The 20,988-nt window shown below is 45.9% G+C and overlaps 1 protein-coding gene and 1 non-coding gene across 4 annotated transcripts in view; both read left to right on the forward strand.

Moving 5' to 3' along the window:
• Positions 1-3,293: 3,293 nt before the first annotated feature.
• On the forward strand, positions 3,294-3,366 carry TRNAM-CAU (transfer RNA methionine (anticodon CAU)). Its single transcript has one exon. It is a non-coding gene; the product is annotated as a tRNA-Met (tRNA).
• Positions 3,367-3,871: 505 nt separating this feature from the next.
• FBXO31 (F-box protein 31) overlaps positions 3,872-20,988 on the forward strand; it is a 37,243-nt gene continuing 20,126 nt past the window's right edge. The window contains exons 1-2 of one of the 3 annotated variants that reach the window (XM_003418070.4): positions 3,872-4,202; positions 20,412-20,483. In XM_003418070.4, the coding sequence (XP_003418118.1) occupies positions 3,872-4,202; positions 20,412-20,483 (403 nt within the window). The remainder of the gene's footprint in view (positions 4,203-20,411; positions 20,484-20,988) is intronic. The other 2 variants (XM_023558093.2, XM_023558092.2) reach the window with 2 other exon arrangements.

Raw genomic sequence — 20,988 nt, forward strand, 5'->3', positions numbered from 1 at the left:
TCAGCTCCTAGTATATACAGCCTGACACATAGTAAAGGGTAGACAGATATAAAAAAAAAAAAATACATGAAATGCAATAGCGGTGAGGACTACACTTTAGAGTCTACGGGTTCCCACCAAACATGGAACATAGTCTGGTCAGGCATTGTGTAAATATTTACGGAATTGTTGATGCCTTTTGTTTGCATAGGTCCTTTCTCATTTGACTCAGTCTGGTTGATGGTCCACCAAATACAAAAACCGAATCCACTGCTGTCAAGCAGATTCTGACTCATAGCAGCCCTATAGGACAGAGTAGAAATACCTCACGGGCTCCCAAGAAGTGGCTGGTAGATTTGAACTGCTGACCCTTTGGTTAGCAGCTGAGCTCTTAACCACTGTGCCACCGGGGCTCCAATAAAAAAAACCCTAAAACAAATCCATTGCCGACGAATCAATTCCAACTGATAGAGACCCTATAAGACAGAGTAGAACTGCCCTATAGAGTTCCCATGAAATACCTGGTGGATTTGAACTGCCAACCTTTTAGCTAGCAGCCATAGCACTTAACCACTTTGCCACCAGTGTGTCCTAATAGTCCACCAGTGTTCTCTAAATCCAATTGGTTTCACCCTTTTAGCCAGTGTATTCTTTTTTTTTTTTTCATTCAGTTAGTAAACATTCATTGATTACATGATATATGTTAGCACATCACATGACCAGGGATACATCTAGTGTGGCTGGTACAAAAGGCAATACGTGTTTGTAAGAAACTATATGATAATGTTGTTCACAATAAAAGGATAATCCTCTGATGGGAAGATGTCAGGAAGCTTCTGAGAAGGGGAGGGCACATTTGAGGACAAGGAGGAAGGGGTGTTAATTGTTTAAGGCGCAGAGTTGAAGATGGGTCTTCACTGCAGTGGAAATAGCTTGAGCAAAGTCATATAGATGTGAGAAGCCGTGGAGAGTTTTGGAAAGGCTAAGGAATTGGATAACTCCACCTTAGGAGGGTATGTTGAGATGAAGCCAGAATGGGAGATTGGGACCACATTGTGAGGTATTCCCTGTGTCCCAAAAAGGAATCAACAGGGGACCAGTAAACATTTTTAAATAGATGAGTAGCATGATGAGTTTGCTTTTTGTTTATTATTATTTAAAGGAAGAGAGTTCTGACACCAGTTTGGAGAACAGACTGAAAACTTTGAGTCTAGATGCAGGAAGATCAGTTAGGTCTTGTTTTTCAGTTGTGTGAACATGAAGTGATGAAGGCCTGAGCTAAGGTACACTTGTATTGTTATTTTTGTCAGAAGATTTGCTTCACTGTTCTATGGACCAGGGTAGACAATCCTCTCCTCTATTCCTAGACTTCCTTGAGGAGGTGGTAGTGAATAGTGAGGAATACATGGAGGCTTGGCCCAAGGAACTGACGTTGTTTTTCTTAGGTGCCGTTGAGTCAGTTCTGACAGCGACCCCATGTCACAACAGAGTGAAACACTGCCAGGACCCGCGCCATCCTCACAATCCTTGCTGTGTTGTGTTTTAGCCCATTGTTGCAGCCACTGTGTAAATCCATCTCATTGAAAGTCTTCCTCTTTTGCATTGACCCTCTACTTTACCAAGCATGATGTCCTTTTTCAGGGGCTGGTCCCTCCTGATAACATGTCCAAAGTAAGTGAGACAAAGTCTCACCATCCTTGTTTCTAAGGAACTGATAGGGTCTGCATAATTTTCTATTTGATTAGCAAGATCTGACGCTTCCCCAGAAACAGTGGGGTGGCCGGTGGATCCTTAGCTTTGGTTTTGACTGAGAGCAACTCCTTCAACCCTACAGGACGTTGAAGTAAGTTTTGATCAGAGCCGCTTGGGTAGACCCCAGCTGTAGAGCCAGTTTCTACAATCATCCCATACCCTGGGCCAGTCTCCAATTCTATGGATTATATTACTTTATGATGAGAAAGGCAGTCCAACCCAGGGCAAGTGTTTTAAGGTTATACCGTTAAATTTTTTAATTTTATTAATTTAAAAAGAGATAACATTTGTGTACAACTTAGTGGCATTAATTCACCATGTTGTGCAACCATCAACATTATTCCTTTCCAAATTTTTTTTTATCATAAAATGGTTGAAATGGCAAATGTTCTCTTAGATACATTTCACCACAATAAAACTTTAAAAAATACAAAATTGACGTGAATAGTGCTGGCTAATGCCAAAAGTCCCCCTTCCCCTCAAAAAGAAAAAAAACAAAAATCCACATAGAACAAAAAGGTGAAAAGGATATACAGTGAAAATTCTGCTCACCAGTTCGGTTTTTCTCTCTGGAGATAGTAAGTTCCTTGTGTACCTTTCCAGAGACACTGTACATATACTAGGAAAAATATTTTAATTTCAGAATGGGTTGAAGAAATAAATCAAGTGTATTCAAGTGAAAGAAATGTATTTAGCTGTACATGTTGTAGGTGGAAACCCTGGTTGCCTACTGGTTAAGTGCTAAGGCTGCTAACCTTATAGTCCAGCAGTTCGGATCCACCAGGCGCTCCTTGGGAACTCTACGGAGCAGTTCTACTCTGTCCTATAGGGTCGCTCTGAGTCAGAATCGACTCGACGGCAACGGGTTTGGTTTGGTTTTGGTTGTTGCAGGTGCCTTTCTTGTAGTGTCTTATTTGATCTTCCCAACTACCGCTTGGTGTAGGTATTATGTTTTGCTGAAAATAAAGAAAATGCTTTATATGTAGCAAAACATAATAATAAACTCACATAAAAACAATCTCTCGTCCTCCCTTACAAAAATGGGAAGAGAAATACTAAATCGAGAGCCGTTTAAGATGAAGCCATGGCCGCGAGCTGAGGACTTTCCATGTCTTCTCCAATTGTACCTTGTCTTTTAGGACACACACACCGTAAACAGGTAAATAGGACATAACCTCACGAGATCACTACAGAGCTGGGGGGGCAGGTCGTGCATTGAACCGAAGAGCCACAATTCCATCACTAGGGTGATTTCCCCCTTTCGCCGTCATAAGAGCAGAAATTTTTGAATGTCAGTTTTAGCTAGATCAAAAGAAAGGACAAATAGGTGCAGTTCAGGTGTCAGTGGGCTTGAGTGTAGTTTGGAAAAAAAAAAAAAAAGAGTGCTATAAAATCTTGCAGCCTTTCTAACTCATTGGGAAAGAGGCACAAGAATTTCTGTTTCGTACATGAAACCTTAAGGAACTAGAACCATTTGCCTTCGGCTCAATTCCTTCTCACAGTCCCTCGTTGGCAGCGGTGAGTGTATGCAAAGGCCACTTGGCGGCGTGAGCCACCCAGGAGCCTCGTTAGCGCAGTAGGTAGCGCGTCAGTCTCATAATCTGAAGGTCGTGAGTTCGATCCTCACACGGGGCATCCAGCTCTTTTGCTGCGGCTATGGCCGTGGATGGTCATTGTAAGAACGCGCCCCGTTTCCAAGCAACAACGAAGCTTCGCTGTCCAGCTTGGGAGACAGCTCCTTTTCCCGGTGGTTGCAAGGCGTGCAGCTTCGGGTCTGGGCCGCAGGCTCGAAGCCCAGTGTATGCCTGTAGGCGGGGAGAGGGGGTCTGGGGCCGGCGTCCTCCCACGGCGGAAACAGAGGCATCGGGACCCCCGGAACTGCTCGACAGCAGGGTGACCACCCTCGAAGAGAGGTCTCCGAGGGCCCACCCTGCCGTCGCCTGGAAGGCCCGCGGGTGCTGGGCGGACGCCGTAGACAGGGCGGACGGGGCGGGGCCTCCCGGGGGCAGGGCTAGGCTCCCAGGGGCGGAGCTCGGCTGCCCGGGGGCGGGGCTCTGCGGCGCGCTCACGCCCCCCGGGGCCGGGCTGGCGGCGGGCGGCGCGTGCGCAGAGCGGCGCGGCGTCGCTGTCAGTTGCCGGCATGGCGGTGTGCGCTCGCCTCTGCGGCGTGGGCCCGTCCCGGGGGTGCCGGCGGCGCCAGCACCGCCGAGGCCCTGCCGAGGCTGCGTCGGCCGACAGCGAGCCGGACACGGACCCCGAGGAGGAGCGCATCGAGGCCGGCGCGGCGTTGGCCGGGAGCAGGCCGGGCCCCTCGGCCCCGCGCTGCTCGCTGCTGGAGCTGCCGCCGGAGCTGCTAGTGGAGATATTCGCCTCGCTGCCCGGCACCGACCTGCCCAGCCTGGCCCAGGTCTGCACCAAGTTCCGGCGCATTCTGCACACCGACACCATCTGGAGGCGGCGCTGTCGGGAGGGTGAGTGCCCGCAGACGCGCGTGGGGGATGACTTGGGGCCTGGGAGGGGACCCTCCACAGATCGGGGGTGCAGGAGGACCTCGCCGGGGCAGGGGCTCGTCCTGGGAGGGTGTACTTGTTGAGGGGGACAAGGGGACTGAGAGGAGCCTTATGGGGGGGGGGTGACCTCAGCGGCCTGGGGGGGCCGGGCTAGGTGGAGCTCCCAGGTGAGGAGCAGAGCCTGGCACCGCCCGCATTGGGGGCTCAAGAGAGGGCCTGATGGGGTGACCCCAGCTGCAGGGGCACAGAATTATGCGGAGTTGAGGGGAGTGACGCGAGCTGGGGTTGGCTGTTCACTGCATTACGGAAACCTGGAGGGGAATAAACTGTTGTCTTTGAGTTCCCTCATCCGTCCCCAGCCCTTAAGGCGTGGACCTGAGGGCATCCCAGGATAGAGATAGGATGAACTTGAATAAAGTTAGGGGAGCAGGGCCGCCTGATGGTGGGGTGGACCCAGTGTATAGAGATGTGGGAGGGAGCCAGGAGCAGTGCTGGGAGAGAGTGTCATCTTCGCCCTCAGGATTGTGATACATTTGATCAAAATCGAGGGTGCTGGTGGCAGTAGGGAGGGAATGTTCACCTTTAGAAGGAGTCACAGTACTCAATCTAGAGTTCAAGGCTCTCTGGGTTTAAACATTGACAGATGTCAGATGTTAGATCAGCTCTGTATTTGGGTTAAAAGGATAGGTTAAGACAAACAAACAAGTAATGCAGAACAGCAAAAGGAAAAAAGTGAAAATCGTCAGAGACCCCTGAAATCAGAGGCAAACCACTCTTACATTTAGGAAGACATCTCTTTCTATATACACAATAAAGACATGTATACGTTTTATCCCAACTAGAGTCATACCATCTATATTCCACTGCATACATACAGCACAGACTAGCCTTCTTCTGGTAGTCCTTTAAGTTTTCAGTTTTTCCTTGTTGTAATTACTGCTGTGAAGAATGTCTTTGCAAACTTCGCAGGAACTTACGAGATTTACGTGTCTTTTAGAACATCTGGCATCATATTCCTAGATTATACTCTAGGAATGTGGGGTAACAGGGTATGCACATTGATAAAACCTTTGGATACCTATTTTGCAACTGTTCGAATTTGCACTCCCAAGAGTGTACATGGGAACGTCTTGCTCCAAACCCTCCCAACACTGGGGTTAGTCAGTCATCTCATCTTTTTGATGGTCAAGACCCCAGATTTGTAGTCAGCTGACTTGGGTTGTGTTCCCAGCTCTATTTATCTGTGATACCCTTCTGCTTGCCACATCTTAGTGCTTCTTCTTGCCTGTGGAATGGGGATAACAGCAGTGCTGTTCCTTCGAAGGTTAAATGAAAAGACACACACAGCGCCCTCGCCCCTAAGTGGTAGCTGTTTTGTTAGGATGCCTCTTGGCCATTTTTAGTTCACATTTTGTGAATTGCCTGTTCCTCCTTTTTGTCTTCTTTTTTTCCCTTGGGCTGACTTTTTGTCTCATTAATTTGTAAGAACTCTTCGAATATTAGCGATATTAACCTTTTGCCATATGTGGCAAATAAAGGTTCTTTTTACATTTTCAGGCAGAGGCAAAGATAAGCCTACTTTCTGGTTCTCTGTGAACCTTTTCATTTGCTTTATTTTGCTTTGTCTGGGGCAAGAGGCAAACTCGGCACCCAAGTCCCATTGTACTTCTGAGGAGTTTTTCAATCAGTCAACCAACCAGACCTTTTTTTGTGATCTCAAGGGGCTTGTCTTTGCGGAACTGTGAGGCATATGGCTCAACTCTTAAGCACAGAGAGTCACAGAAGTTTTTCTGTGTAATTGAAAAACTCAAAGGTATCCCACAGAATAAATGAAACTGGAATTACAGCTCAAGGTGAGTTCTTATAGAATTGCGAGTGGAACATAAGCAGTCCTGGTGAAGATGCAGAGAGAAATTGGGGACAGAGGTACGTGGAAGACTCTCCAGTGCTTCCCACAACATTCGTGGGACACCATCATGGTGCAGCCAAAGCATATTACACACCTAAGTTGCCTTATAACAGTAGTGAAACTTTTAGTTTGAGAAATTAAAAAAAATGAAAAACAACAATGATAAGACATGTGTATTCCCAGTCACCCCCAACAAATAAGAGTTAAATCTTTTGTCTTATTTGTTTTTTTAAAAATTATTATTTTGTTGTTGTTGAGAATATACACAGCAGAACACACGCCAATTCAAGTTTCTGCGTATACAATTCAGTGACATTGATTATATTCTTCGAGTTGTGCAACCGTTCTCACCCTCCTTTTCTGAGATGTTCATCCGTTAGCATGAACTCCCTGCCCCCTAAGTCATATTTGCTTTTGAGTTCTCTACTTCTTCTTTTTTTTTTTTAAGAACACAGCTAACACTCAAGTCCCCTCTGTTTACCGCTCTTCTTCCACCCCAAGAAGCATTGTCACGGGTTTCATTTGCATTTCAGGCCCTTTAAAAGCATACCTGTATACACATCAATATGTAATATTGCTTTGTGATATTTTAATTTTCAGAGATATTTCAGAGATTATTCTATATGTCATTCTACTTCTTTTCTTCTTCACTCGACTTGTGTTTTTCTGTTCTATGCATGCTAATGCGTTTAAGTCTCTTGCAGTCTTTAAGGCCATGTGGTAGTCCATAACTTGAACAGGCCACGCTTTATTCCTCCGCTTATTTTCTTCACTACCAACAGTATCACACTGAACCATTTCATGTGTATTTCCTTACACAGGTTTATTTGTGAAAATTTCTCTGAGGACTAAAACCAGAAGAGATGTTGTGGATCACAGAGCTATGAGACTTGCAGTTTTACCGGATTTGTCACTGAATACTGTCAAGTTGGTTCTGACTCATAGCAACCTCAAGTGACAGAGTAGGACAACTGCTCCATAGGGTTTCCTAGGCTGTAATGCTTATGGGAGTAGCTTGCCAGGCCTTTCCCCCTCGAGCTGCTAGGTGGGTTAGAACTGCTGACCTTTTGGTTAGCAGCTGAGCGCTTAACCATTGCATCACTAGGGCTCCTTCCCAGACACTGCTGCGTTATTTCTGAGCATGTTTTCTCTTGCTTGCACGCTATCGTTAGAACTCAACAACGCAAGTCACAGAAGGTGGAGTGAAAATGTCAATAAGTGTCATCACAGAATAACTGCCGTTAGCGTCCAAGTGCTTTATCTCATTCAATTCATTTCCCCTCAGTTCTCTCCAATACAGTCACGTGTCACTTAACGTCCACGGTACAGTCTATGAAATAGGACGTTGTATGATTTGGACGTTGTGGGACCAACATATTACAGACAGTCCCCAGGTTATGAATGTCTGAGTTACGGACAACTTATTACTTAAGGACAGACTGCCGCAAAGCCTGTTATATTAAATGAGTTAAATATACCTGGCAGTGCAACTGCTTTGTATACAAGAGACATGAGATACACGTGTTGGGTGTGGGAAGCTGTTGTGTTTGCTTAGTCTGGTTACGTCAGCTACGTCCCGTTCTCCGGTTGAGATTTCTGAACTCTCCTATAACCTTATGGGACCACAGGCATATATGTGGTTGGACTTTGCCCAAACAGATGTTATGTGGCCCATCCATGACTGTACTTAATGATCCATCTTGAGAAGCCTGTGCCAAGCTGGGTGAAAAACAGCATCTTATTTTAATTTGCATACACCTGATAGCTAGTGAAGCTCCACATGTAAAAATGCTTTTTGTTGGCCATTTGGATTCCTCTTGTATTTGCTAATCCTTAATCTTTCTCCCCTTTTTTTCCTTTTAATTTTTCTTCCTGATTTGTGGGCTCTGTTTATATAACTTGGACAGATGTCTGTTTAATATGTTGAAAAATGTTTCCTTGGAGTCTGTCATCATTTGCTTTTTAACCTTGTTTATGGTGACTTTTGTATTACTGAAATTTATAATTCTAATCTAATCAAAGCCATGAATTTTTAAATTGGTGCTTAAGTAATTGTTTATCATCCCCAGGTTATGAAAATCCTCCACAGCTGGATTTCCCGAGCCTCACTGGTTCATTCTGACAGCTTAATTTAACTTCCATATCATCTAGGTCAGACTTCAGACCGTTGGCAATCCTATGTGGTATTTATAGGTGTCTCACGGAGTTCGTCTCATTGTAGCTGGTATTATATGTAAGAATAGTTGTATATGAGGCACATGTGATTTTATTTCTCTGAGACCTGAAACTTCATCTGTCCTGAACCAGACATTTGGCTATGGTAGCTTGTCATGAGGCCACGGTCATGGTGATTTAGATAAAAAGCAAAGCACCTAGCCCGTGGGTGGAGACCCTGGCCTTGGTAAGCAGGAGCCAGGGTCTTGGCTGGTCCAGGAGGCGAATCTTCTAGCCCATCAAGATTCCTGGGGGGAGTATTTCCAAGTTCAGGTCTTTGTTGGGGTATAATGGTAGTGACATTTTAGTGTCTTTGAAGGGTTGAATGACTAATTAATGAATTTGCTTGTTTAATACTAATGCTTCCACGTTTGCTTCTTGCATTTTAATAATTGGATTTCCCAGAATAGAAAACAAGCCACAAAATATGAGTGTGAGAAAGAGAGTAGGAGGGCCTATGGGTTTGCGTTTCATTACTTCAAAGTAATGAAACATAAACTCGCTACCCCCTAAGTTTCCTGTGTAATCTTTTGAGTTGCTGTTTTCAATTTAAACAATTTGAGGCAGTGGTTGAGTTTCAGGGTACATACAAGGCATGCATGTTTAAAGAGATCTTTCTGAAATGCTGGGATGATTGTGGGGGGTGTACACTGGAAACTTAACATGAAGTAGTTGTTTTTAAAGTTTAGTGAGTAGCTCAGAATTCCAGTGTCCCAAGAGCAGTAAATCAATTATTTTTATGGTTCTTTGGCCTTGCTGGACACCCCCTATGTGTTGGAAAGGGGAATAACTCAGGCTGCAGTGGGTGTTGGGGCAGCATGGATCTGCTGGGTTGAGTATTTTCTAGTGGTACTTTGCTTAGCGGGTGGAAAGAAGTTCCCCCTGAGATGTGCTTCTGAGGGTATGTTCCTGATGTGGGGCAAGCATATAGTGAATAATCAAGATGTCCCTTCTTATAGGAAGCAAAGCAGAACGGTCATGACCTGCAGGGAAGGCCAGGTAGGGGGAGGGCGAGCCCTTTTTTTGATGCATCACTTCTTTGGCCCAAGGCCTCCTGCAGTTACTTGCATGCCAGGCTATAAATAAGTCATCATTCCGCAGAGTGCTGGCGGAGAGGCCAAGCAAGTGTCCTCTGCCTTTGCCCATGACTGGATGGTTCTCTGTCCAGACCTCAACACTTAAGGGGTCAGTTTTGGGATGCTAGCCAATTTGCACACCATTCATTAATTTATCTAATTTTTGTTGTTGAGAATATACACAGCAGAACACACACCAACTAAACAATTTCTATCTGTGCAATTCAGTGACATTGATTCCATTTTTTAAGTTGTGCAGCCATTCTCAACTTCCTTTTCTGAGTTGGTCCTCCCCTGCTAACATAAACTCACTACCCCCTAAGTTTCCTGTGTAATCTTTTGAGTTGCTGTTTTCAGTTTAATTCCTTATAGATAGATCGTAGAAGAGCACAGCTCAAGGAAGACATTCTTTATTAGTTAAGCTAAACTGTTGTTTAGTTTTAAGAAGACTTCAGGGGATATTCTTGGTTTCAGGTTTAAAGATTATCCCAGGACAATCGTTCTGGCAGTTCATTCAGCCTCCATGGCTCCGTAAAGTCTAGATTCCATGAGAATTTGAAATTCTCTCCTACATTTTCCCCCTTTTCATTAGGTTCTATAGAATCTTTGATCAAAATTGAACACTGTTCATTTATTACTGGTGAATTTTGGCAGTTAAGGCCATGGTTGTCAATCAGAATATTCAAGTATTAATAAAAGATAAGTTTAAATATTGGAAGTGCTCATACATGTATTTTTCTCCCCATACTGAACTCTAGATATTGAGACATGAGCATTTTGTATTATGTCAGCCTAGTCACCTAACACTGTCTGGTTTTGAACTTACAATGTATAAGTTGCCCATTTCTTTCCTTGAAGCGACATTTTAAAAAATTTTGGTAATATATATAATAAAACATTTGCCATTTTGGCTATTTTTAAGTGTACGATTCAGTGGCCTTAATTACATTCACCGTGTTGTACAGCTATCACCACTCTCCATGGAAGAGGTTTTAATGACACATGGAATGATATTCGTGAAGTCTTTGGATCAGTTCGAAGTCTAAAGCGGATTTAAATTCCATTATATTGTAACTAGACATACCCTTTTGCCATGAAGTCTGATATTTAAGACAAAAATGGGAAATTAAAAGCCAGCGTTTACTATCTGTTCGCATGCAGAAGAAAATGCTGTGTCTCCTGTATTTGATGTGCGGGTACGAAGTATGGGGAGTGTGGCTTTTGTTAAGTATGGCCAACATTGAAGGGGTCATCTCGTGAAAAGAGGTGAAGTGAGCAAGTTGTTGGTTTTCAGTTGGCTTTAGGAATATTCTATGGCTCCTGTGAAGCGAAGACTTGTTGAGCCCACTAGTTTGGGTGGAAGCAGGTGGGCCAGTCAGCAGTTGCGTAAGCAAACTGTCCAGGTACTAGAAACACGAGTGTCTGAACGCCACAAAGAGGCAGCGGTTCCCATCCTGGATGCGCAGCAGGCTCTCACACGGCAGGGAAAATCATCTCAAAGAGACAGCAGCCTGTGAGACTCAGCTTGCAAAAATACACAGAATTGTAGGCCTTTAAATTAGCAAAGCACAAGAAAAGGATAGAGGAGAATGATGCTTTTTTTTCTTTTCTTTTTAACCTTTACAGAGTGAACTAGGACATGAACTTGGTGCCTAAAGGCTGTAAGAACATGCTAGTTCCTTTTTCTTTAGCCATATTTACTTGGACAGATACTGGTGACTCGCCAAAAAACATTGATTTGTTGTTGCAGGCCCAGGAGCTGTCATTTCTACTGTCTGCTGCGTTTATAAAGCGATGACGTGATGCATCTGAGTGTCTGGGGTTTGTCTCTACGACCGGAAAGGCCATGCAAATACAAGGGCACCTTTGGGACTTTTGGAGAGGAGCAGTGTCCTGTCAGTGAATAAGTTCCTCCCGGCCTGCCCTCCTCTTTCGGAGGTGCCCTCCCTGGGTTTGGAACTCATGAGTCAGCATTTCTGACACAGATACCTTCATGGTCTACCTGGGACGGTGGAGAGGAATGTGCTTCTGTCCACCTGCTCACTGTGGGGAGGTTAGAGAATAAAATCCCAACCACTAGGCTACTCATGGAGTGTCAGTGGAGGGACAGGAAGGTATTTGCAATACCACAAAAGGTCCAGGGTGAGATGGTCCCAGAATCATCACAGGCCTGTCCCCTTATCTCACAAAGGGGCGTCAATGTTTGTACAAAATTGACTTCCGGGAGCTTCAGGAAGAACCTGCGTGGTAGCTGATGGACGGGCCACAGCAGAAGGAGGTCTCCCTTGGCCAGTGGGTGCCTGTCTGGGCTCCAGGTCAGCAGCCAGGCTTTCTCTGGCTGAGGGAGTAAGACTTCTCAGGGACCCCCTCGGTGCCGAGACGGCTCCTCTTTGCAGGGACCCAACCTGTGAGAGTAGGTCACATGTTTATGAGGGCCATTTCTGCTGTCCACTTACACAATTTGTTTGGCATCAGGAATATTCTAGCATTTGATGGGAGACACTTACGGGCCACATCCAGGTTTTGGTTTTGACATTCTTCTTAAGGCCACCAGCTCATCCTCCTGGGCCTTAAACTGTATTTTCTTAGGGAATACATAATCACCCCATGATTTAGTGCAGACAAAATGCAGCCTTTCCCATCATTGCCACCTCTGAGCCCTGGTGGCGCAGTGGTTGTGCTCTGCTGCTAACCTCTGCAGGAGAAAGGTATGGCAGTCTGCTCCCGTAAAGATTTACAGCCTTGGAAACCCTATGGGGCAGCTCTGCTCTGTCCTGTAGGGCTGCTATGAGTCGGAATCAGCTTGATTACCGCAGTGGGTTTTTATGGGTGCGTTTAAAACAAGTGGGAACCCCAGTGGTGTCCCTCTAGGACACACTCTGGAGCTTTCTTTTGATTCTTCTACTGCAAGGCTGCCACATCCCTATTACCCAAGGGTCTTGCCCCACAGCACCCTCATTTCTTTTGTCTGCCGTGGGCGCTCACTGTCTTATCCGGGGGTGAAGCAGCTCTCACCGGACCTTCCACCTGCAGTTCCAGGCACAGCTTCCCTGGCTCTGTGCTACGTTCACTGCCGCTTAATAGTGCGTCATGGCCAGGTCTGTGGGTGCTGTTTTTTACTTAAAACCCGTCAGTGCTTCTGTGGCGTCCCAGTCCATCCAAGACTCACCTGGTGAATGTGCAGATTTGCCTTAGATAGCATCTTAGTGCAGTGCCTTCTAACGTGGCTGAGTGCCCTCAGCAGGTGGCGTTTACTGGGAGGTTGATGCCAAATCCCTGTGATTGTTGTCTCCCTGTCTCGATGCCCTGTGCAGAACAATGGCCTTGGATTTCTTTGCTGCATTCCGATCCCATGCTTTCACAGTGTGCACAGGTATTAGTTGTGGTTACAGGATTGGCATCCCCACCCCAGCTTCTCTTCCAGGGTGGGAACTTCAGGAAGGAGCCGTGTGTCCTTGGGCTCTCCTGAAGGTAGAGAGGAAGGGGGTGAGTGGGAAAGAGAGGAAGAGAGGCAATCATTCTAAACCATCTCTACTCATAGGTGGAAACCATTAGATGTCAGAGCAGTGCATGTTCAGAAACGTTCTATGAGGATAGAGACTTTTTAATTTTAATATCTTTTATTATTTTCTTTGCTAAAGCACATTACATAGTACTGAGTGCTGCTGAGGGGCCCTGGTGGTTCAGTGGCTAAGAACTCGGCTGCTAACCAAAAGGATGGCAGTTCAAACCTATCAGCTGCTCCATGGAAACCCTATGGAGCAGTTCTGTTTTGTTGTATATGGTTGCTATGAGTCGAAATGAACTTGATGGCAATGGGTTTGTTTTTTTCTTTTTTTTTTTTGGAGCGCCATTGGACGCGGAATAAGTGTTGAACGATTGGGTGTTGTTGTTATTGTTGTTGTTAGGTGCCGTCGAGCCGGTTCCGACTCATAGTGACCCTATGCACAACAGAACAAAAGACTCCCCGGTCCTGTGCCATCCTCACAGTCGTTGTTATGCTGGAGCCCATTGTTGCAGCCACTGCATCAGTCCACCTCGTTGAGGGTCTTCCTCTTTTCCGCTGACCCTGTTCTTTGCCAAGCATGATGTCCTTCTCCAGAGACTGATCCCTTCTGACAACATGTCCAAAGTATGTAAGACGCAGTCAGTCTCTCTATCCTTGCTTCTAAGGAGCCTTCTGGTTGTACTTCTTCCAAGACAGATTTATTCGTTCTTCTGGCAGTCTATGGTATATTCAATATTCTTCGCCAACACCACAATTCAAAGGCATCAGTCTTCCTTATTCGTTGTCCAGCTTTCACATTATGCGATTGAAAATACCATGGCTTGGGTCAGGTGCATCTTAGTCTTCAAGGTGACATCTTTGCTCTTCAACACTTTAATGAGGTCCTTTGCAGCAGATTTACCCAAGGCAATGTGTCTTTTGATTTCTTGACTGCTGCTTCCTTCCATGGCTGTTGATTGTGGATCCAAGTAAAATGAAATCCTTGACAACTTCAATCTTTTCTCCATTTATCATGGTGTTGCTCATTGGTCCAGTTGTGAGGATTTTTGTTTTCTTTATGTTGAGGAGCAATCCATACTGAAGGCTGTGGTCTTTGATCTTCTTTAGTAAGTGCTTCAAGTCCTCTTCACTTTCAGCAAGCAAGGTTGTGTCATCTGCATAACGCAGGTTGCTAATGGGTCTTCCTCCAATCCTGATGCCTGCGTTATGCAGATGACACAACCTTGAATGACTGGCAGCCATTGATAATTGGGTGAGAGACGACTGTAGCTCCATGTTAGCCTTACTCAAGCTAAATGACTAGGCTGGTTTTTCCTTCCTGGCAAAGCATTTTCAAAATCACTTTTTGGAAACTTTCTAGTTGAAATATTTGAATACTGAAAATTTTTAGTTTTATGAGTTTCCATAAGTCCTGGTCACCCAATTTTTTTCCTCCTTTCCAACTTTAGTTACCCTGTTGCCATCTTTGTTTTTTCTTCTAATTTTTTTTTTTTTTATTATACTTTAGATGAAAGTTTACAGAGCAAACTCGTTTCTCATTAAACAGTTCAAACACATACTGTTTTGTGGCATCTGTTGCCAACCCCACAACACGTCAACCCTCTCCACCTCTTGATCTTCAGTTCCTCGTTACCAGCTTTCCTGTCCCTTCCCACCTTCTCATCTTTGCCTCTGGGCTGGTGTGCACATTTAGTCTTGTTTTGTTTCATGGGCCTGTCTGATCTTTGGCTGAAGGGGTGAACCTCAGGAGTGACTTCAGTACTGAGCTGTAAGGGTGTCTGGGGGCCATACTCTTGGGGTTTCTCCCCTGTTGCCATCTTTGGAGCAGACTCTTTTAAAAAAGAATTTCATAAGCCACTTTATGTAATAGGCTAGCAAAGAAAGATTTCGAGTTGGTGGCTGTTACACTAAATCCATTGTTCAGTAAGCAACTATGGCCAGCATGGGTAGCTGGGCTAGCTTTTAGTCATCTGGGATAAGATCTATGCACAAGAATGGGATAGACAATTATTAGCTCTTCTGGATGGGACGGCCCATGGTTGCTGGCAAGTACCCAAAAAACCAAACCTACTGTCGTCAAATCGGTTCTGACTCATAGCTCCCTTATAGGACAGAGCAGAACTGCACCATAGCGTTTCCAAGGAGTGCCTGATGGATTCAAACTGCCGACCTCTTGGTTGGCAGCCATAGCACTTAACCACTACGCCACCAGCATTCCCCTGGCATGTACGCTTGGTCTTAAAAGCCATTTTAAGGGCAGTTTCCTCTGATGACTTATGGGTAGGTTTACAGAACCATACGAGGATGTGGAATTGTTCTTGGAAACCCTGGTGGCATAGTGGTCAGCAGTTCAAATCCATCAGGCACTCCTTGGAAACTCTGTGGGGCAGTTCTACTCTGCCCTATAGGGTCACTATGAGTCAGAATTGACTCGACGGCAAAGGATCTTTTTTTTTTTGGAATTGTTCTTAGCCACTATTTTAAAAAAGATTTTTCCATCATGTAAAAAATACTGAACATTTCTAGCAGGAACGGTTGGGTCAGAATGACATTATTCTACTCTGATGAGTTCATTATGGCCTTTCGGGGCCATTAGGCAAACCCACTAAGGATTGCTGTATTCATTAGCACTACATAATCATTTTGTTATTTTTTTCTGCTTGTTAATGACATTTTTATGGTTGTTTTATCTGGTCTTGCAAGCTTATCTCCTACTCGATAGTAAAATACCATTTCTTGGCATAGTAGGCAGAGATTTGTGGTGACCTCAGGCTTGAGGATGTAGTCCTTTGAGCGAAATACCTTGGAATCCTTCAGAAGTCCAGATGATTCTGAAAAGATAATGAATGCATTGTTTCTATCATGTTAACCCAGACCCAGTGCCATCGAGTTAATTCCGACTCATAGCGACCCTATAGGACAGAGTAGAACTGCCCCATAGAGTTTCCAAGGAGCACCTGGTGGATTCGAACTGCCAGCCTTTTGGTTAGCGGCCGTAGCACTTAACCACTGTGCCACCAGGGTTTGTACGCAAATATAAACATCATAAACCAGGTCACCGACCATCAGCAACCGGAGCAGAGAAACTGCCTAAGGAATAATCCAGATGCCTTGCGAAGGCTTCCGGTGCAGGAGGCAAAATGAGTACAAGCGGATGCATCTGCAGGTCTGTGCCCTGCTGGCACCGAGGATGAGTGTGTCCTGCAGGTGGAATTAACATCATGGTGCCCCTACTCTGTCATATAGGGTTGCCATGGGTGGGAATTGACTCCACGGCACGGAACAACATCAAAGTGTGCCCTGTGGAGGAGCAGGACCACCAGGTGGCATTCAAGCCATCTTGTCTGTTGCCACTCAGAGACTCTCCCTGCCCCTTGCTGCATGTGCTGGAGACCTGCATGAACTGAGGAAAGAAGCCGTCCTTCAAGACAGAGCAGAAAACAAACTTACATACCAATCCTGTAGGCGGTAACAGTTCTGAAGTGAGTCATTGTACAACAGGAGGACAAAGTGTTTATGGAGAGCCAGACCCAATAGTGACAGCAGGCTGGTGGTTCTCGTAAGGACCACTTGCTTGTCATTGGCATTCAACAGAGCTGGTGGGAAATGGTGACCATAGCTTAATAGTGGAGCGGAGGCTGGGATAGACCAGTTGTTCCCACTCCCTCAGATGCCCTTGGTTGGTCCATGGTGCTACCCGCCTTGTCGTGTGGTATCCTGCATGGGATCCTGGGGTAGAAAAAGGAGATTAGGGAAAACTTAAGGAAATCCACTTCCCGTTTGGACCTTAGATAATGATAACGTACTAGTACTGGGTCACTAGTGACCAGTGTACCACACTCTTGTGAGATGTTAACAGTAGGGGAAATAGGGTGCAGGGTATATGGGAACCCTCTGTATTATCGTCACCAGTTTTCTGTAAATCTAAAACCGTTATACAAAGTAAAATTTATTAAAAAACAAAACAAAATGAACAACTGAAAAAAATAAAAGTTTTCCTCATTCTAAAACACTCCCCAGGAAGCAATACCACAGGCTGAGGTGACAGGGCCCAGACTAGAAGGAGAGTGACAGAAGTGAGACATGTGAGGTGGGATGATGAGCGACCAGAGGAGGTCTGTTGATCCCCCAGGTGGTGAGGAGGCCCCCGATGATTCTGAGGTGTGGAGATCAGGGAGGCAGGACAGAGAGTCCGCAGCACTGCACTTTACAGAAATAACTGTGCTCCACCAATCAACTGGAAGAACAGAATGTTTGGTACCCACATATCTGCAATGAAATTTTAATAGAACACGGGGGAGGGTAGAGGAGCCGGATGCAGCGGCTGACTCTCAGAATGTGAGGTCGATGGTGGCGTGGGGCCAGCGCCTGCTGCACCTCCCTCTGGGAGTCGGGCACAGGATGGGTGATGCATAGTCTCAGGGACACGGCCCCCTGGATGCCGGGCTTGTAGACAAGCCCCCTGCCTTTTCCTCCGGGTCCTCGCTCTCTGTTATCACATTCTCTCTCCATCTGCCAGTATCTGCTGATGAATATTCTTTCATCCCCAATTAGAATTATAGAATGTTAGAGGAAATTTATAGATTATGTACTCTAATCTCTTAATTTATAGATTAAAAAAATTGAACATTTTACTGCTCCAATTATTTATAACACAAACTAAATGTTTTATTAAAGACTGGCTTCTTTTTTCTTTCTACAATGCACAAATTGGTTTGTTGAAACACCTTGTTGACAGAGATCTTATTCTTTTATTTCCCCATAGCACTTAACTGAATGACACACGACATTTTCATCGAAGACCCAATGATTTATTGATTGCTGTAGTTCCAGGAAGGAGCCCTGCTGGCACAGGGGTTAAGTGCTTGGCTGCTAACCAAAAGGTCTCTGGTTCAAACCCACCAGCAGCTCCGTGGGAGAAAGATGTGGCAGTCTGCTTCCAAAAAGATTATAGCCTAGGAAACCTGACGGGCAGTTCTACTCTGTCACTTGGGGTCGGTATCAGTCAAAATCAACTCCATGGCACCCAACAGCAACGACAGGGCTGGGGGCGAGGGGGTGGGGAGTGACTGCTAAATGGATGCAGGGTCTCCTTTTGGGGTGATGGAAATGTTCTAAAATCGACTGTGTTGACGGTTCCACAACTGTGAACGTACTAAAAACCACTGAATTGTACACTTGAATGAGTGAATTGTATGGGATGTGAATTGTATCTCAGTCAAGCTGGTAAAAATTGTTTAAAGGGTTGACAGCTCAGAGGAGTGGAGTCGTGCCACCTACCCATCCCTGTCCTAAATGCCCTTCCTTTCCGGGGACAGATGTACTCATGCGATCCCTCCTGTGGTGTCCAACCCTGCTCTGTGCATTTTACCAACTCACATTAACGGGTGTGATCCTCAAGGCTGGTGGTTCAAACTCATCCAACAGCTCCATGGGAGAAAAGACCTGGCGATCTGCTTGCATGAAGATTACAGCCTAGGAAACCCTGCGGAGCAGTTCTGCTCTGTCCTGTAGGGTCGCTATGAGTTGGGATCAATTTGACGGTAGTTTAAGGAAATCACCTTAGACCACTGGAGAGTTCTAAAAACAACAAAACTCTAGAGAAGATTTCGTAGCCTTTCTCGATTATTATTCCAGCGTTGACACATTTTCGCTCAGGAAATTCTTCCCAGTCCCTGGTTGCGCCTTGCAGGCCAGCCTCAGACATCACCCAGGCTCCACGGACAGTGGGGCAAGCTGCAGAAAATCCAGCGTTATTTTGACGCTGTGGTTGTGATCCACTAGGTAGCCTGCATGGCTCCCTCCTTGGAGAAGGTTCTGGAACTCTATTTCAGGTCCTCTTCCTCTGACCCCATCTGCAGGGAGGACAGAGGTGTAACACAGACCCCAGGAGGGGTGTAACACCACAGGGTTCGTTACACTCAGTGAAGGTCTCTGTCAAGTTGCTCTCTAGCCTTCTCTTTCTCTTATTTTCTACGCCTGTCTCTGATTTTTTTGTTTTTAACTTCTCCTCGCGCCTGCTGGGAACACCCCGGGTCCCTAATGACAAATGGATTGATAAATGAAGGTTTTAAGATGGCTCCAGTTTCAAACCCTCCGCATAAGCATGTGACACACAATTACATTTTAAACTGGAATCTCACAGTGAGCGGACTCAGCCTACCAAAATATGTTTTTCTTCCTGCCCCATATTTTTTGAAATTGAGATCTGAAAACTAATGTTTTGGATGAGTCCTCAATCTGACTGAGCCTCAGCGTCCTTCTTGAACTGGGAGCAGTGACCCCAGCCCGAGAGGCATGCTCAGGATGGCTGAGACCATCCACATGAAGCCTAGCGTGATGCCTCCTTGGGCCCTGTGCGTAGCGAGTAGTAGTGGTGGGGTGCGTTGCTGTGAAGTCCTGGGAGCCCCACCAAGCCTCCTTGCTGAGCACATACCTGTGTTGGCACTGTGCTTACCAAGGGAGATGTTTCTACCAGGTGTCCTTCTGGGCCCACCAATGGCAAGCTTGTGTTCTTTGTGCAAGCCATGGCCCCTTTTTGCACCTGTTTTCTCTTCACTAAAATGGAGGTAGCAGTGCTGCCGCTGCTGTGGAATAGTGGGAGGGTTGAGTGCAGGATTACCAGTGAGTCCTTGGCACCGTGCCTGGCACGTGGAATTGGTTGACAACTGGCAGGTGTTATTATTGCCAGCTGTTGGCTAACAGGCCTTTGTGGATTTGTTCAGTTATGTTTCTTTCTTTCAAAGTGTGGCTGAGGACTGACCAAAAAGGCCAGCTATTCCAAATGGGAAGTGGTGGTGGCCGTGATTTTGAAAATGGAGGTGGGGTGGGAGGGAGGGACACAGAGGAGGAAGCTGGAGGGTGCCATGAGCCAGAGTGAGGTGTGAGGAGGTGGGGCAAGTGGGAAGTGGTCCTGGGCGCCTTTCTAGGGCAGCCTGAAGAAAAGACGACTGAGAAGTGTCCCAGCCCTCCTGGTGTCTTGCCATGGCCTCTCCAGCGCAGGATGTGGGACTTGGTTTAACAGTTATTAGCATCGGGATCTACCCTGTGAGCGAAAGAGGCCTTTGTGGCTGCCTGGAGCCCTAACCACCAGTTGTAACCGCTTTCCATGGGAATATGATGTCATTTCCAGGCTTCTGAATTTCTGCAGCATCTCACTTGTAGACAGGATGTCTGATTTTGGTTTGTGCTGTTAGGCTTCTAGAGCTTATTAGAATATGAGGGTTGTTATTTCACTGAGGGTGATGTTGACCAAAATAGAATAATGGCTTCTTTGGTGAATGAGTATGTTGACAGAATGTGGAGAAGTCCTTAAAATCTCTACCAGGCAAGACAGACTGAAACCTGGTAGACAAGGGTCAAGACATTTGCATGCTTGCTGGCTGTGTACGTGTGTCTGTCTGTCTATCTCTCTTCTGTTGTATGCCTCGATTTTAATTCTTGGCAAACGTTTCTCTTTACAGAGTATGGCGTTTGTGAAAACCTTCGGAAGCTGGAGATCACGGGCGTGTCCTGCCGTGATGTCTATGCCAAGCGTGAGTTACCCTCTGTCCTTACCCATCGTTAACTCTGTTCTCACAGCAGACTCTCGGGGTGGGTGTCGGTGACGGGCCATAAAGGTGGTCTCCCCACAGTTCCATCTTTTTAGACACTGTCCTAAAGTCATCACTGACTTACTACAGACCTTGTAGTCACAGCACTAAAAATGAGGGGGCTCTCTTTTCTGGGCATTGTCCTAACTCTTCAGTCTCTCGTGAGTAAAGGTGTGTTTTACTAGGCCTTGGGGACCTTTAGCCTTGAGGTAGGTGAACTGTTTCTGGAGCCTCCCCTTTCCCTGGGCGCTGGGCCCGTGGCCTGATCAGGTGTGTAGACAGCTATATTTTCCTCTTCCCTCCTTTAACTCCCTTTATTTAGCTCTCACTTCAAGACTGCTTTCTGTAGGCATGCCGAGCCTCCCCCTACCCCTGTACTGCGTATTTCTCTGATTCCTTCGCACCCCAGATTGTCAGAGACATTTAATGAATGCCAAAAGTCTCCCCA

This window comes from Loxodonta africana, chromosome 21 (genome assembly GCF_030014295.1).
Source record: "Loxodonta africana isolate mLoxAfr1 chromosome 21, mLoxAfr1.hap2, whole genome shotgun sequence".
NCBI lineage: Eukaryota > Metazoa > Chordata > Mammalia > Proboscidea > Elephantidae > Loxodonta > Loxodonta africana.